At 33.4% G+C, this 18,596-nt stretch overlaps 1 protein-coding gene across 1 annotated transcript in view; it reads left to right on the top strand.

The window, feature by feature from the left end:
• The first annotated feature begins 634 nt into the window (after positions 1 to 634).
• LOC134542917 (large ribosomal subunit protein eL18) overlaps positions 635 to 18,596 on the top strand; it is a 33,606-nt gene continuing 15,644 nt past the window's right edge. Inside the window, exons 1-3 of the mRNA XM_063387507.1 lie at positions 635 to 819; positions 926 to 1,012; positions 14,841 to 15,047. Coding sequence (XP_063243577.1) covers positions 817 to 819; positions 926 to 1,012; positions 14,841 to 15,047 — 297 coding nt within the window. The 5' untranslated portion in view covers positions 635 to 816. The remainder of the gene's footprint in view (positions 820 to 925; positions 1,013 to 14,840; positions 15,048 to 18,596) is intronic.

Genomic DNA, 18,596 nt, shown 5'->3' with positions numbered 1-18,596 from the left:
AATAAACATTATAATTTACTGTGAAAAATATTTAATTGTAAGTGTTTATATCCTAGGCATCTTTTAAAACTTGCAAAATTTATTTTTGTGACTATTATGTCCCAGACATTTTTACATTACTAAACCATAACACGAAAACAAAATCAAAACAAGCACGCAATTTCACAGTTTTGTTTTCTTTGAAGGTCTAGCGAATACGTCATATCACGGTAACACCCGAACGACCCAAACTCGTTTTTCTTCTGTTGATATGACCTGGTATCTAATGACCTTTATCAAATCTTTAAAATGGCATCAACCTGTTTCCCTTCTTCCACCAATCCAACTAGATTCTCCAGTAGACACGCATTTTGTGTCTCACAGAGAACCCTCTTTCAAAACCATTTTGCCTGTCATTCATGCACTCCTATACTTATATTTTGTACATTTTATATCTGGACATTGTCTCTACTTTATCGTACCCACCTTAGATGTCGGAATGATTGGTCTAAGGCTTTTTGGATTTAGCTTGTCTCTGCCTCCCTTGACATTAATGTCTGACTAGCATTTTTTAATAAGTCGTAAGAGATATAATACGTCCAGCTTAGAACAATATTCCTTCAACTAGAAATATTAATGGGTTTCTTATATATATAAAATTTTATGTACTTTTTCCTACTCCAATTTTGTTTCTTTATCTTACATGTGTAAACTAGAAACAAACTAATGTCGGAAAATTTTTCACATAAGGGATTTTAGTGTTATTAAGTTTTTAGTTAGAGTGTTTTTTTTAGGGTTTTGTTCTGTTACGTCGTATTTGTCTTCCGGTTTGTAGAAATGGTAGGTTAGGTATTGAATAATTCTTGCGAATGGATATCGTGTTTAATCTGTTGCAATGGTGCTTTAATTTGTACTTTTGTCTTGAATTGTTGATTTTTTTTTCAAGGGCATTGACATCAACCACAAGTATGACCGCAAGGTCAGGAGGACAGAACCTAGGTCTCAGGATGTCTACCTTAGGCTTCTCGTTAAGGTGAGCAATTTCTCAATATCTAATCATGTTAATAAATTACAATATGTGACGAGGATTCCTTTTTTTTAGTTCTAAAATTGCGTTATAGGTATGTTTTCATTTTATATTTTGGTTAGACACTCCAGCTTATGTTAAAATCACAATCGGATGTTTGTTCTGTTGTTAATTTTTTTTTTTAAATGGATTTGTTTTAAGCATATAGTTTTAGAAGAGGTGAATTTCTATTTTATCGGCTGATCCCAAATAAAAATTATATTTTCTCAAAGTTATTTTTACGCTAGGAGACCAACTTTTGTTAAATTGTTAATTGTCTTGCAAAGTGTTTTGTGGTGTATCCACTTCAATATCTCAATGCTAACTGGTTGTTGATTTTTTTTTGTTTTGCTACTAGTTTTGTCAAGTGTCACATTTTACGGTATATTAAAATAGTCTCGTAAGTATCAAGTGACATGAATATACTTGTCGCAATAACAAATCCTTCAGTGTAAATGTAGCAATTAAATTGATTTTGTCTTTAAATAGCATAGCTAATACTGTTTTCTAAAATAGATTGCCCTGATTGGTGTCACCATTTTGTTTTTTTTATACTAGCAGCTACATGATCCGATTGTTGTCTAGGTAGGGATGCAACATCGCTCTTAAAAACATCGATATCACGAACATCAATGTTCAAACGAAAAAGCATCAATGTCAAATAATATCGTTCTGACAACAGATACATCAATGTTTTAACCGATGTTTTTAAATATCAGGAAAAACATTCCAAAATGATTTAAATTATATCTAGTATGTAGCCAAAAACCATACCTATTACAGGTTCCTGACCACAATATCCACAAGATAACTGTGAAAGTTGAGCGGTGACCGTAACATATAGCGGAGAAATGAAGATAAAGGTGTACTGCACTGCCCTTGAGTGGTTTTAAGATTCTGTATAGGCTGTTTTATGCGTAAAATACTCTGAAAACACGCCTTTTAGCCATTTTCCCTTTATTAAAAACACAGTTTAAAAACTTAATCTGAATACAAAAGTACCTTTCGGCATTCAGCGAACACTTAAATGCTTTTCGTGAACAGACTCCACTCGGATATCTTGAGTAGTTTCAATTCACGTTTTTCCTGAAGCTCTGTGCACCGTATGTGTGCCCGGGCAGACTGCAGCCTTAAGACACAGGCTTACTTAAAATAAAATTACCCTTGTTTTTTTTAATGGTTTTAGTTCAGCTATCTATCAAAAAACCATTGCGATACAACATTTAGTTTTCAAGAATTTTTTTTTTAAAAATTTTCAATACTTATAAAACTTATTTTTTAAGTATAAATAAATGTTGTAAATGCTAAACCATTTTGGTTTGTATTATCATTTTTTCCAATATTTTAAGAAGTCTAAAATCATTTAAAAAATAACTAATTTTTTACACAATTTATTTTTAATTGAAAAAAAAATAGGGAAAGAGCATGGAAGTGTATGTGCAGTTTAAAATGTAACATTAATTTTCTCGATAGAGCTAGTGAGACCGTATCGGTACCAATCAATAGCTTGGATGTATAACAAGCTATGAAATTGTCCATAAAGTCTTGCTTTTTCCCTATATTTTTCAAAATTTAAAAGAAAATTCTTATGTGTACAAATTTTTTTAACTGTATTTATTTTTTCCAAATGATTTTACACATCTTAAAGCACTGGAAAAAAATTGATACTGAAATCAACAAAATAGTTTGGTAAATATGTAGTGTACGGATTAGCGCCAAAAAAAATTGTACAAAAATGAAATAACTTTCATTATATGCTATTTTACGTCCTCTTTTCATAACCGCCTGCGGAGATAAAAAATTCATATTACTTTTGGAGATATCGCCGTTCATATTTTGCAATACAAGACGTATGTAATCATTCCATTATCGCCATTTTATATTTTGCCTTGTGTGCTTGAATGCCTAAATAACAGATATTTTCCATTAGGTAAGGTTAGTTACATTATAAATACTTCAAATTAAACGGAAATTAAAAATAATATCAATTTATTTTACTTGTTGTATAGCTTTAAGTATAACTGACCTGAAATAACACAACGGGACAAAGGTAGATTAGGTCAGGTCAGCTACATTATAAATACTTTGAAACTGAACGGACATTAAAAATAATAAAATTAATTTTAATGGTTGTTAAGTTTTAAAGTATTTATAATGTAGCTGACCTAACCTAACAAACCGGAACAAAGCATTAACAGTAGAAACGAACGTAATTTTTTAAAGCATAAAAATTTGAAACGTTAAAAACTCACCTAAGTTGGAGGCGGCCTATTGGTTCATTTGAATATTGGCCTATCACGAACTATCACGTGACAACATTATCCAATAAAAAAAAACAATTGATACGCGTAAACAAAATAATGGTCAACGCCGTGTGAATGTGCAGGTATAGTGATTAAAATTTAAAAATTCGATATCTCCTAAAGTATTTGGAATTTCTTATCTCCGCCGGGTTTAATGCAGAGAGGAAGTTAAAGAGCACAGAATAAAGGTTTTCTCTGAATTTTAAATAATTTTTTAACAAATATCACCCAAATATGAAAATTAAAAAATTCAATATCTCCAAAAGTAATTGGAATTTCTTATCTCCGCAGGCGGTTATGAAAAGAGGAGGTAAAAGAGCATATAATGAAAGTTATTTCAGATTTTTACGATTTTTTTTGGCGCTAATCCGTACACTACATATTTACCAAAATTGTATCTTAAAAAACTAAATGTCATATCGTAATGTCTTTTTTATATATTCAATAAATATTCATGAAATGATAGCCTAAATATTATAAAAAAACTAGGGTAATTTTAATGATGAACGATGTCGATGTTTTTGGACTTTTTCGTCGATGCATCAGTGATGTATAGCTCTTCAAAACATTGATGCTAACATCGATGTTTCATGAACAATACATTGATGTTTTGAAAACATTGATGTATCGTTTGCATCCCTATGTCTAGGTCCAGATACCATCACATTATTGATGACATTACCAATGTGGTGACTGTCATTACCACCCTTGCATTCTTTTGAGACAAGCACAGGAATTTCGTGGTTTTGGGTGGGGAGTGTTCACTAGCTTGTTTTGCACATGTTTCTTTATTAAACAAACTTAAATGTATTATGTCCTAAATTCCTGCCTTTTCTATTATATAACATGGTACTCAAGATGCATTTCCTACAGTATTGTATGTTTACTGAAATCCTGTTTGGTTTTGTATATATTGTGATACTAGCTTTTATAATTTAATTATTGATATTCAAATTGATTTCAATGCCCTGGGTCATTCCATGCCAATCATCCAACCAAGATACAATTGTCTACTCCCCCACCTCAGATTTGGATGAAATTTGGTACATGGTGTCATCAGACAAATGTTGGAACCATATTTTTCATTTTTGGAATGTTGGAATTTAAAGCCCTTCAAAGTTTCCCTCTGGTGGAATTTTGGGTAAATATGTAGTTTAGCGGTATTTACGAAAAAAAATGTTAAAATTCCAGTAAATATTTTTATTATATGCTCTTTAACTTCCTCTTTTCATTAAACCCGGCGGAGATAAGAAATTCCAAATACTTTAGGAGATATTGAATTTTTTAATTTTCATAGTTGGGTGATATTTGTTAAATAAAATTTAAGAATTCTGAAAATACTTTTATTATATGCTCTTTAACTTCCTCTTTTCTTTAAATCCGGCGGAGATAAGAAATTCCTAATACTTTACGAGATATTGCCGTTCTTATTTTGCAATACAAGACCTGTCCAATCATTCGACCGACGCAATTTTTTAACAAATAAAACATTAAAATTTGAAACGTTAAAAACTCACCTAAGTTAGAGGCAGGTACAATTCCTTTGCCATTAGTAGAAAATGATGTAGTCGTTCACCTACATCGCGAAAAAAAAATTCATACTTGTAAACAAGAAACATTGGTCCACACAGCATGAATGCACAGGTATTGTGATGAAAATTAAAAATTTCGTTATCTCCTAAAGTATTGGGAATTTCTTATCTCCGCCGGGTTTAATGAAAAGAGGAAGTTAAAGAGCATAGAATTAAAGTATTTTCGGTATTTTTAAATTTTTTTTAACAAATATCGCCCAACTATGAAAATTAAAAAATTCAATATCTCCTAAAGTATTTGGAATTTCTTATCTCCGCCGGGTTTAATGAAAAGAGGAAGTTAAAGAGCATACAATAAAAATATTTTCGGAATTTTAACAATTTTTTTTTTGCAAATACCGCTAAAGTACATATTTACCGAAGTTTGTTAATCCGCAACCTAAGTCAATTGTCATCTTGCTTCAACTTACATTTGTAATAACAGTTATTAAGGTAGAATCATGAAATTCACCATACGTATTCATTATTTTACATAGATTTCAAGTATTGCTCATAAAATGTAATTAAATGCCTAGAAGTATGTGTAGTTTATGTTAGAAGTGGAAAAAATTAATTACCAAAAATTGTAAACATCAGTTCAGTATTCCTATTATAACCAATTATTTTTTACAATCTCGGGCTTGGTACCATTAGAAAGAGCACAAAATTTGTTACAAAATAATGAAATAAAATTATGTAAAACTATTAAGGAAATTCAAATGTGTCAAATGTGTAAAAATATTCTCTGAAGATATAACAGAGGAAACAGTGACCATCCAAAAATGCCCTGAAAAACTACAAATGACAGAAGTTAGTGGATATATAACTGTCGTATTTGACCAAAAGTGTGTCGGAGAAGAATGAAGATGATGATGAAATAAAATTGATATTTCTGCATCCTGCTGGTCCTTCATAATTATTTTCATATCCAAGAAAACTGGACATTTTGTGGATACCACTGACATGTGCTTTGTAAAGCTGATCCCACAACTCCTACAGGAAGGATTTATGTAATATCTTGTTACCACCCACCACCTCTGGCTAGCTCAAATTAGGTGATGAGTGGAACAGGTTACAGGTCACGAAGAAAGAAGAAAATTATAAACAATGTTCCATGTATTACTTGTATTTATTTACGTAAAAATCACCCTATATTTTGTATAACAGAGCACGAAAAAAAAACCTAACTACATAAAAAAATAATACACCGAGCCATCGCCCGGCCACGGCCTGCTCGGCCCGCCGCCCGACCACGACCGCTCGGCCCGCCGCCCGACCACGACTGATCTTACAGCCTTCCTTTCCTTCGTGCAGGCAGTGTTCTGGGCTCGTTGACGTAATTTTCAGCCAATCACGGCGCATAGCAACAGAAGCTTCCACGAAATGCTTACTTCTGTTCCCACGACGCAGCGATTTTGTCTCTTTCTCACACTCCCGTGACCGTGACTCACACGCCTAGCATGTGAAACAAAGCCTCGGTCGTGGAAAAAATGAAGGAAAATTCACTTCAGCATGCCTTCCCACACAAAGAAGCGAGCAAAAAATTATGAGAAAAATAAACTTATGTAATTTTTAAAACAAAAACAATAAACCCGGAGCATTATGTTCACAATAACTTTGAAAGGAAAAATTTTTACATTTAACCTGAAATTTGACAAAAACATTTATAACCAATTGTTATTAATGGATTGCATGAGAAAAGCTGTAATCTGGGTTGTTACAATCTGAAGAAGCCATAAAAACTTCACAAATCATGATGTTCTGAATAACTTTTGCTTAAGATGTAAGTGTTAAAAATTTAATTTTGAGTTCATGGTTAATGTAATTTAGTAAAGAAATCTGTAGTGGGTAGGCTGTTTCATAAAATACCCTTTTTTTAAAATTATTATGTAACTATCAACCCATTAGCCTCCTACTTTGAAATTGTGAGAATTACTTACCAAAAGTATAAACTATTTATTGGAATTTTTGAAAAATGCATTTTTTGAGAAAATTAAAATTAAAAATATTGAATTTGATTTATGATAAACATTTTTTATAACAGTATCTTGTGTTGTACATAAAAAGAAAGTATTTAAAACTGAGTACAATGACACCATTCCCATCTCAAGCTCAAATAGGAGAAAAGATATGGTGATCTCAAAATATTGCACATTTTTTTGGCAGATTTTGGGGAACTTTACATAGCTGTAATTTTGAAACCGTTTTGAGATATTTGAAGGGAAAAAAAATGTGTTTTTCTTAATCTCTAGAGGACAACCTTCATACCAAGTTTTATCAAATTCTGAGATGGTCAGGTTTATATCCTATGTTAATGTTGGTTTAATATGGAATGACCTTGAACCAACAGACTGAACTATGTATTAAAAGACATTAACAGCAATTAGATACAGAAAAAAAATCACTTTTGCCAAAGTCAATTTGTATACTGAAATAAAAAAAGTTTTTCAAGTGACAGGATTTGAACCCAATCAAAAAGAACATCTAATTATGAGGTGAATTGTTTGCCTCTGCGCTATGAAAGCACATCATAAATGCAAAGGGATTGTTGGTAATCAATATATTAATGCCAGATAACTAATTTATTTTTAAAGTTGAGATTACTCCTTTTTATGTCTAAGTTTACAATTTGTATTCTAGAATAGTTTTGCTACTAAAAATTTTCATTTGGCACACCAATATGATTGGTGGGTCCCCCAGTTTTATGCTGCAACACTTGGGTCTGCCATGTTGACGACTTCGGTTCTGCGGTAGCGATGACGGGTTCTCTCGCCTGTGGGCCTCATTGTGGTATTCTGAAATACTAACAAGCCACAGGTGGGGGTTTGACCACAGCTCGTCGCTCATGGCGGTAATATTTCCAAGCTCCTGTTCACATGGTTACAATCACTGGCCACATGAATGAACTGGTCAAATGGAACCATCTGCAGGCACTGTCATTAATGTGCATAGCTGAAAATCTGAGGAGCTTGTAGAGAATATCACGACACGCTCTGCAGGTAGGGAAACCTGATAACACTTAACGAATATCGCCTGCTTGCAGTGTACATTCAGAATCAAGCCCTGCGACAGGGTTGCTACAAGTTAGAAAGTAGGGGAAAGTCATGTAAATTAAAAAAGTTGGGAATATCTAGAAAAGTTAAATAAAGCAAAATATTTCTGGAATTTTTTCTTGCAACAAAATTAAACTAAATACAGGTACTGCTAACATTTAGGCACTTACATAAATGCTAAAACATTTAATATCACACAATTCAGTTGATTTTTTTTTTTTTTTTTTTTTTAAATCTCAGCTTGGCTTTTTACTGTAAACACAAGGAGGTGTCAGGAATAGTATTTCCAAAGGTTTACACACAAGTTCGATATCCCACATTCAATATTTTTAGGAGAATGTATCTCAATTGTTTACAACCACATGTATCAATTGAAATTTGCGTTAATTTTATTACGCTGCCATTTTTATGTGCCTCTTATCACCAGTCATCAATCCAGCACTGAATTTAGATGTTGCTTACAAGACTTTAATCGTACCTAATAATTTTTTTTTTAAAAATATTATGAACATTTTAAATACATACCAAGGGCACCAAATTTATTAAGATGTTGCTTATGAGATTTTAATTTTACCAAATAATTGTATTTCAAAAAGTTAAGTCTTAATTGATCCTACCAATTTTATGGTAAAAGTGATGCCGGAATACCAGAATATTCTTTTTGGTTTTAGTTTGTACAGAGAAGCGACTGAAGTGCAAAATAGTTGTAGTTTGTGAAAAATATAATTTTGCCAAAATGCTGTTTAGAAGAGTTATTTTTGTGCATCTCATGTAATTATGTTGTGGTATGATCTTGCATCGGAAAAATATTAGTAAATTTATTTTCTTTCACAAATTCTGTAACGTAACTTCTCTAACTGGCTCCAAGGATAGAAGGGTAGAAAAGAAACTATGAAAGAAAATTTCTTACTATTTATATTTAAGATTTAAACTATTTTTTGAGTCTGCCTAAAACAATTAAGGAGCCTGGTACAATAAGACGGTGCTCAGACTATACGCTGCGTGTTGCTACCGATTCTGAAATTTCATTGGACATTGGTCACTCCGGCCTACTGTACATGTCAGGAAGGACAACTTTAATCTTTCAGGGGGGCAGTAGGCTGGCAGCGTGGATTGCATTCGCCATTGTTTTGTGACATAATGAATGGTGTGAAATATGTGTACCCGTTGTTCAAAGGTACAAAAAAACACAATTCGGAGTCATTGAAAAAATATATGACATGAGATAAAGTAAATATTAATGAAAAAAAAACTATGTTGTCTTAAGCAAGCTCATTCGCAGACTGACTAGTTGAAAATGTTTGTGAACATAAGCAAGAGGATATTTGTTTATTTTATAATTACTTTTAATTTAATATTATTGGAATTTATAGGTCTGCTATTTAAATATGTCACAGTTAACAGAAGCATGATTTTACCAAGGTATAAAAATCTGTACTTGTTGCGTAAAAGGGGTTAAGTCCAAATTCATAGTTTTGAGAAAATCACGATTGAAAATTATCTGGTTTCTTAAAATCAGTTTTTTCAGCTGTATTAACTGTTTTAGAACTTTAGAAACTCATTAATTGTTTTAAAATTATGTTTAATCTCCCTTATCAATTTTAAAAGTAAATAATTCAATATCACTATGTATTTTTATTTAAAAAATAATTAGACTCACACTTAACCCCTTTTACACATACAATATTGGGCTAAGGGTGAAATGATTAAAAGCATATTATTTTGATTTTTTTTTTATTAATACATACACTATTACTATAATGCATAGTTATAACTTGTTTTATTCTTTTTCACATTTCAGGTTCTTCTTTACCAATGATTTTTTAACTCTGTTCCTTCTTTTTTTTACACTTTGTTCAGATGTGTTGTCATTTTCTCAACCAATGTCATCTGGATAGATATCAACTAAGTCTTCAGATGTTCTTAGGTTTTCATAAAATTGATGGAATACTGGTGAAATAAATGGAAAAAGATAAATTATATCAGCTTTTTTCTTTGCTGATATGAGGTTTGGTTTTGAGTAGCATAATTGTGGTGTCAAGTTACCATTAGTTTCTTTACCTCTTCTAGTGAAATTAATAGACTAAAATGATTGGTAAGGGTCTAGAGACTTTTGAAAAAAAATAGACCTGGTGTATCTTTACTGTAGTAAGTGGAGCCACTGAACTAACCTCCAACTGAAAAGATTCCAAAAGTCATTTTGGTCCATTTCTTTTACTAGGTAAGGATTCTTCTTGCCAGATTGCCGTATCAGCTGTGCCCAATCATGTGGATGATGAATGTTTCCATTGAACTGTTTTTTCTTCTCAGTCAACACATTTTAGGTGTCACATTCCATATGAGAGTGACCAGGAATTAAAAATTTATGGTTGATCTCTCTTAATGATTTTGACTGAATTATTATTGCAATGCACATTGCAGCAATATGAGTGCTTTTATTTTGACCCCCACACGTGTCTGAATACATAGTTAAGGACTTAACTGTTGATTTGAGATCATGCATGATGAAGTGATAAAGACCATGACCCAATTTTGTTTGCACCCCTTGCAGCTTTACATTCATGCCATAGATAGCAATATGTTATACCTTTATCATAGTCATAGATTAAGTTGAAGGTCCATAACTGTCTTTTATAAAATGCAACATAATTCTGCACAAGAGGTGTTGGAAGGCACTGCTGCATATCAAATGTAATAGTTTTTACTGTTTTCATCAAATTTAGATTTTTATTTATCTGGTTTTTTTGTTGCTTCATAAGCATACTCTGCATCTTTGTGGTGATCAAGTTTTTTTTATAACAAATTCCTCTTTGTCTTCATGAGGTGAAATTTTTGTTTTTAGTGCTAAAGTATCACACTTTGGGCATGTGTCTACTTTAGGTTTTTTAATTTTAAGATTGGAATTGTGAAACTCATTACAAAACTTTCCGTAAGACATAGCCTTTGAATTACTTTCAATCAAAGTGTAGATTTTATTGTTAAGTTGGGAGAAACAAACCTTTTTCCGGTCTCTTTTTGAGTAGTGACTCTCATAGGCAGGAATTTCACTAAGAAACCTCCTAACTTGAACAACAGTATTTTCTGGTAAACATGTTTTTTGAAACGTTCCCCTATGATCTTCTATTATTACACTATAACTAGCCCTTTTTTCTGTACTAAGTTTACTACAGTTTTTTTGCTGTCTCCAAAAAATTTTAATAAAACAGCCCTTGCAAACAACAGTTTTCTTTCCTTGATGTTTAATATTGTATTTAATACTAAGTTGTCTGAAATTATTGTTACTGTTTTCATTCCTAACTCTCCTTTTTGGCTCTTCTAATTCTACCAAACCTGCTATGTAGCCATATCTCCTGTCATAACTACTCATCCAATATTCATTAAAAAGTTCAAGTGTACCATCAGATACCTTCTCTGAACACTTGTTTCTACACTGCTCAAGAGCCAATGATTCTTTGGCCTTGATAATTTTACCAGTTTGAGTTTTATATTCATATCCCTTGTTTCTCAACTCTTTCCTTTCTATGCCCACTTTTCTACTGTCTCCCTTTTGCGAACCGTTCCCCTCTTAGTTAATGGAAGTTCATTGTTTTGCTCATGATTTAAGTGGACTGAATTTTCATGAGAGCCAAACTCTTTATGTACCACCAAAGTTTGGTCATTGTTTTCAATAATTTCTTCCGCGTATAACTTTACTGTCGTTTTTGGAGGTACAGTTAATCCAGTGGTGCCTTCTCTAAGTATATTATTTAACTTACTCACCCTCTTTTTTTTGGAACTGGCTCATCCTCTTCAGATGATGGAAGATTCTCCAAATCTTTGTTTGGAATGTAATGGGCATCTTGGTCAGAATTGTCTAGAGTTTAGGAAGTCCATTAGATGTTGTATGTATGGTGGTGGGCTCAATACTGTAAAAAAAAATTAATTATTAGGCTAATTTGTAAAAATAACAAAGTTAGTTTGTGTAATTAATATGCTGTTGACTTCTTTCCTAATTGGTTACTTTTTTTTGTATCCTATTAGATATTTCCTTGTGTTAAACAATAAATTAAGTAGATCAATAAATTGACAGGTCAATATCAATTATTTATTTTACTATATTTGATATTGCATAATGTTAAATTAAATGGAACAATACATTTAAAGAAATAAAAATTGTTCCCAACATTATTTGTCCAGGTAATGTTTGTTTGACCACAATTTCATTGTTTACTAGTAATATAAATAAATGATAAAACAGTGATATTACTATCATTATTGTTTTTCATAATTCTTACTCTCATAAGTTTAATTGTTTAATCATTTATTCATAATACTAGTAAACAATGAAATTCAGATCAAGCAAACATAACCTAGACAAATAGTGTTGAAAAACTAGTTTTAGTACATATGAATGCATTAAAAATATTAAGAGTTTTACTTACTTGAACTCTCTGCTTTTTCTTCCAAACCATCTTCTTTCTTCTTTTTTTAACAAATCTAAAATACGTTGTCCTCTAGACATTCTAATAAATTTACAACATCAAACATTTACATAAATAGTGTTTCTTTAACACGTACACGTAGTCTACTATATACGGAGCGGCAGTGAAGGTTACATCAATGAGGGGTTACCCGGCAAATTGACTCATAACATAACAAGTGACTGATAAAGTGTAGAAGTGATATTATAAACTGTTGTGTATAAAGCTGTCACAAAATATGTTACTGTATAGAGGGTTAAGTCACATATTTTGTGACTTTCCTTATTTACACAGACTAAACTTAAGGTTTGGTTTTGGGTAAAGGGTGGTAAGTCCTTTTTTGGGACGTATCCCTCTTTACGCTAATATCTTCTTTTTTTATTTCACATGTCCCAGTATTTCAGTTGTGAATAACTTGGTTTTGGAGTTGAATTGGACTTATCCTCCTATACCCAGCAGAAGCTCTGAATTTCACAAACTTGCCTGTGATAATAACTCATTTTTAACCATTTGTGACTTTCTCAGCAATTTATAGTGTGTGGCGAGCGACAAAGCATATAGCCATGCTACCCATATTAGGACATGGAACTAGACTTGCCGTCCAAGCACTGGCATGGCCAGCTCCATGCTGGCAGCATCGCAGGAGCATCTGCGGCTTAGTCCAGGGCATCTAATTAACTTTATTATACAAGTTAGAGCAGCTTAATAGTTTAAAAATAAAACTATATTTCTTCAAAATATTAAAGTACACTCCAAAACTATTTAATCTGCCTTGTGACTGTGTATTCATTTTGGGTTGGGAATGTAGTTTGTAACTATTGTATTGCAGTTTCGCCATCAAGCGAAATCCTGGAAAAACTACTAATTGTTGTTCCTTAAAAACTTGCAAATGTGCATGAAATTCAAAGTCCCAGTTTGTTGGCCACCCTGAATTTACATGGAAAATATGTATCTGTTGAAATATTTCCCTATAATATAGTTTAGATTCCTGTAAGAAGCTACTGGAAATTTAGATATTATGGGTGCTGCTCACTAAAGTTAACGAGTCCCTAAAACTTAAATATTTTTAAGTCTTAATTTTTATTTTATTTTTATACAGGATATCACTCCTCAGACCACCTCTGCTAGCTCAAAATTTGGTCTGAAGTCAACATGCATAAAACACTTGCAAAAAATATGACTGGTCAACAATTTGTTTATTTCAAAAATGTCTCTCAAACAACCAAACTTATTTTAATGTATTTTTATTTATACTTGAAGAAAATTCACAGTCATTGTGGTAGCCATTTTGCGACCACAACAAAAAGTATATGTAAAATTTCCAAACATGTTGTACATTCACTGATTTCAAAACAAACAATTGACTGTTCTTAGGTACCGAAGATGAATTATTACAATACTGTTCGCACTAATGTCCTATAGTTACACACAAACTCATGGTACTGCCAAAAGACTCTGTCCTTGGAACAACTACTAAAAAGGAATTTAAAGTTGCGTTGTGGGCTTCACTGACTGGTCAGAACATTCTAGTTACAAAGTCCAAATGAATTTAAAAAAAAGTTGATCTTACATGGTGGTGCTTGGACCATAGTCGCGAAATGTTCTCTAAACTCACACAATCTTATATTTCTTGAGCAACCGCCCAACATGCAGCCTATTTGTATCTCGGCCAGACAATGACTGACTTGTCTTGCACGAAACTGGTTATCACTCTGCGGCGAAAACGCAGGTACGAGCTCTCACTGCCCAATCACAAAATTGTAATTTAATACTTCCAGCCAATCATGGCACACTGCAACAGTGGCCTGACGAACACTAGCGTCTCTTCCCACGATCTCTGAGCTCTCATATCACGCCACCGGCTACACTGTTGCATCAGCTTTCAAAGACTCGTGGGGGGAACAAAAATTACAAAGTATAAATATGTTACTGTTCTATTTGATGTACCAAGAAACAAGCAATATTTGAAAAGTTGTTAAAGCACACAAAAATGTAATTTAACAACCCAACAAGTAAAAATAACATCTAAAGGCTTATTTGCCACAAAGTAAGCAAATAATTAAAATAAATAGCAAAGCATGAAATAATATAAATTACAATCCTAAAACAACTGATGAACACATAAATGCTCCTTAGAATAATTAACAAGCTGTTATTTAAATTATACCAAAGAAAACTACCTTAGCATTACCTATAAGATAACATAACAAATTGTAAATTAAACTATTTATCAAGTGGGAAGGGCAGTAACCTGTGTTGCTACAAGGTGACACTGAATTAATATTTTTTAATCCAGAAGCTTATTGCAAATATTTGCTGATTGTTACATTTTTATGTCATTATTTTCAACCATAGTTAAACTGTGATTTTTGAGAAGATGCAAAGTTTTATTTGATGTAATGTTTCAGTTGTACCGGTATTTGGCCAGGAGGACGAAGAACAAGTTCAACCAGATCATTCTTAAGAGACTGTTCATGTCCAGAATCCATCGCCCTCCAATCTCATTGTCACGCATTACGCGTCACGTGAAGAAAACTGGCCGTAAGGACTTGATCACGGTCGTGGTTGGGACTGTCACGGATGACCAGAGGATTTTCAAGATCCCAAAACTGACGGTACGTGTGGGTTCATACTCTTTCATTTATAAAAATAAGTAGATGCAATTTTTGTAGTTTTGGGCTGTCATATTTATTCTGTAAGACCAGCCATTGAAACACTAATGTTGTCAGAGGTTCAATACAGTGGCTAGATTCATTTATTTTTTTTGCATAATAATGTTAAGTTCAGCTGAAATAGCCAACATTGCTATTCTATTTACGTTGTGACTTGGTTACATTTTTGTTAACTGTTTGGTTAGCTGTAATTAATTTTCTTGTTCTTATTTGTAACAGTCCAGACCTCCAGCTAGCTCAATATTGGTCTGAATTGTACATACATAAAAACACTTGAATTTGTTGGGTTCGAAAATACTGTTCAAATTTCGTACAAATGTTGCTCTAAATTATTCATGATGAAAATAAAGTCGCTTGAGAAGATTATTTATTTTTACTGCTTTTTATTTAATCATACACGAAAATTCACTATGTACTTGCAATGGCTACCATATCCAGACTAAAATACTGTTCTCAGCTTCTACACAAAACTTAGTTCACTCACTGCCTTACAACCATTCACATTCCAGCTATTGCAGAATTGTCCGACAATAAAAAAGTTATTCAATTCTCAAAATTGCCTCTCAACTCTCTTTTTACCTTTACTTCTCAGTGTGTCGCCTGACCATTACCTTTTGTCCCCACTACTTACCTGGCAGCCCTTTTTCCTGAGGAAGGACCATAGACCTCATGTGACATAATTTCTGAAGTCACAAAATACACAGAAAAAAATTATCAGCCAATAAATACCTGTGCATGGAAACAGTCTTTCCTACACTTTGAGGCCGGGCCCCATCAGAGTCCCAACTCCCACTGCAAGCACAAAATCCCTGTTACTTCCCACAAGGTAAAAACTTGCCCAGATGGGGCCTAACCTGCATATTAAAATCCAAAATCAAAGTGAACATCAAAACCTATGCTGAAAAATGTAAGGTGGCAAAAACATTGACCGAACACATCAAATCTATTTTCAAAGTTAAGTTTATTGTTAATCTTAATATCTCACAAATAGTACAAAAATAGTTAGATCTCATAAATATATCACAAATGTTTTATAATTGACTAGAGATATCTCATAAATAATACAAGAATAGTTAGATCTCATAAATAACAAATATTTTATAATTTATACACAATAAATATTCCTGACTTTAATACTTTCTTTGGTTTCAAAAAAACTCTAGGCTAGAAGAGTACATTTATTGCAAGTTACCTTTAATTGCTTTAACCCAAAATTAAACAAACTATTACCCAACTCGCAAGGAAAAGGTCTTTGGAGAGCTAAAATCATTTAATTATTGAAAGCAATATGGCCGCCAAAAACAGCAAAATGCACAGGAGGTGCAACAAAATTTACCAAGTGCCAATCCACATTATGAACACCTAAAGCAACACTTAAGCTTAAACAGGTGCATCATATTCGCACAAAACACAAGTCCAATGGTTACTACTCAAAATTATTTTCATCATTATCAAAACTTTAAACTCTACTGGCCATATCATAACACATAATTACAACACCCATACTTAGCTCTCCAAAACACCTTGCCTTCTGTCAATCTCTCTCTCTCTCTCTAATGCCTCATGATGATGTTGGTGATGGTCCTGCTGCTCCATGCCTAACTGATCAAAATCCCGGGCTTATATACCCATTTCTCACCCCCCCTTCCCTCCTATTGCCCCTCTTATTTCTCGGGATTAATAGAGATAATTTTCGAATGTTCTAGAAAGATCTTCATACCAGTTCACATAATCGATAAACAACCAATTTCCGGGATTTATTCTTCTTCTTGCTAAATTCGGAGTTGGTAACACTGAATTCGATGTTGTGTAGGAATGAAGTCTCTACTTTGTCTATGGTATTTTGTTGAAAGTGCACTGTCTTCTGCCGCACACAGCCGTAGCTTATCTATGAGTCGTGACGTCACAAGAGGTCAGTTTATTCCCACATGTCAACATAGAAGGTAAGCGTCTTCATGTCCTTAAATGTTTTGGTGATGGAAATTTAATTTAACGTCTCGTGACCAGACACGGTCACATCCTCCTCCCCTGAAACTTCACTGCAGGAGGGCATCTTCTTCCAGGTGATGAAAAGTCTTGGGATGGCCAGTCACAAGTCAGATCTTCACCTGTCAGTTTCCACAGATCTAGAAGCCGAAGTATTCAAGGAAGCGGACGAAGTACCTGCTGGTGGGCGAGCTGCCATCAGAGCTGATGTTGTAACTGAGACGAACTGGTGGGTGATGTAGCGGGGGAGCGGCATGCTTCTTCTGTTGGATGCTGAACTGTAGTTGGTCTTGAAGAAAATGAAGTTCTCGAAGTTCTCATGCAGCAGTCGGTGTACTCGGTGTCGAGGTAATCCCAGAAACAGAGGGAGCAAGAGGAGTAAAAGGAGAGACCTACGTAATTCAACCCTTTCCCAAAAAAACAGAGAGAGAGAGAGAGACCTCCAAGACACTAATTCTCATGTTAAAAACAAACTCATCTTACAACCTACAAACTATATCACAGATCAGAACTTGACTAGACAACATATTTCAAATATTTCATACAAAAACACACATCATTAGTAAGCGTATAAATTCTTAAAAGGAGCATGGTGATTTTGAACACATCATATTCAAGAATCGTAATATTAACAAAGATGAACAACAATATTTTGCTTAACTAGGTTACATTCTCACATATAACAACAGGATACTCTTAGATAAAAAACTTGATCTCGAGAGAGAGAGAGATCACATTACATTCCTAAGAATTAAAGTGTTTCAATTGCCCCACATGAGCTTTGAACCTTTTCTTTGGCTGATCTAGTTCCTCCAATACAACTGACACATCTGTTGTGAATTTAATGATCTTATATGGACCTAACCACAGAGGGGCCAGCTTAGCTGAGAAATAGTCAATCTTAGAACTAAGAAAATGAGATTCTAACAATACCAAATCTCCCACTTTAAATGAAACATCCAATTTAGTCTTATTGTACTTCTCTGCCAACTTTTGGTGGTAACGTGATAAATTTTTAACCACATCAGCCCACACATCATCCATCTTTTTATTTTCCGATTCCCAAACAAAGGGATTCAATGACCACATATTTATCAGAGGATGAAACAACGCTCTTCCTAAGAAAAGTTGTGAGGGGGTATGCTTAGTAGCATCATTAATTACATTATTGAAGCACAAGGCCAGGTAATACATGGATTCATCCCACTTGCGCTGTGAATCATCTGTAAGAGCTCGAAGAGCTACTTTTAAGGTCCTGTTGTACCTTTTCACAATATTCCCTTGGGGATGATAGGGTGAAGTGTGAACCAACTTAGTTCCCCAATCGAACAGCAAATTTTTCATTTCTACTGATGAGAAATAGGTGGCATTATCACAAACTATGGAAACTGGGGACCCAAAATTAGGGAAAAGATATTGTCCCAGATGCCGACATATCTCACTAGCCTTAATATTCCGCAGAGGGAAAAAGAAACAATACTTGGTAAAACTATCAACACCCACCAA

The sequence above is a fragment of the Bacillus rossius genome, chromosome 1, assembly GCF_032445375.1.
Source record: "Bacillus rossius redtenbacheri isolate Brsri chromosome 1, Brsri_v3, whole genome shotgun sequence".
NCBI lineage: Eukaryota > Metazoa > Arthropoda > Insecta > Phasmatodea > Bacillidae > Bacillus > Bacillus rossius.
Note: the sequence above shows the minus strand (reverse complement) of the source record. Positions and strands in the feature narration are given on the sequence as shown.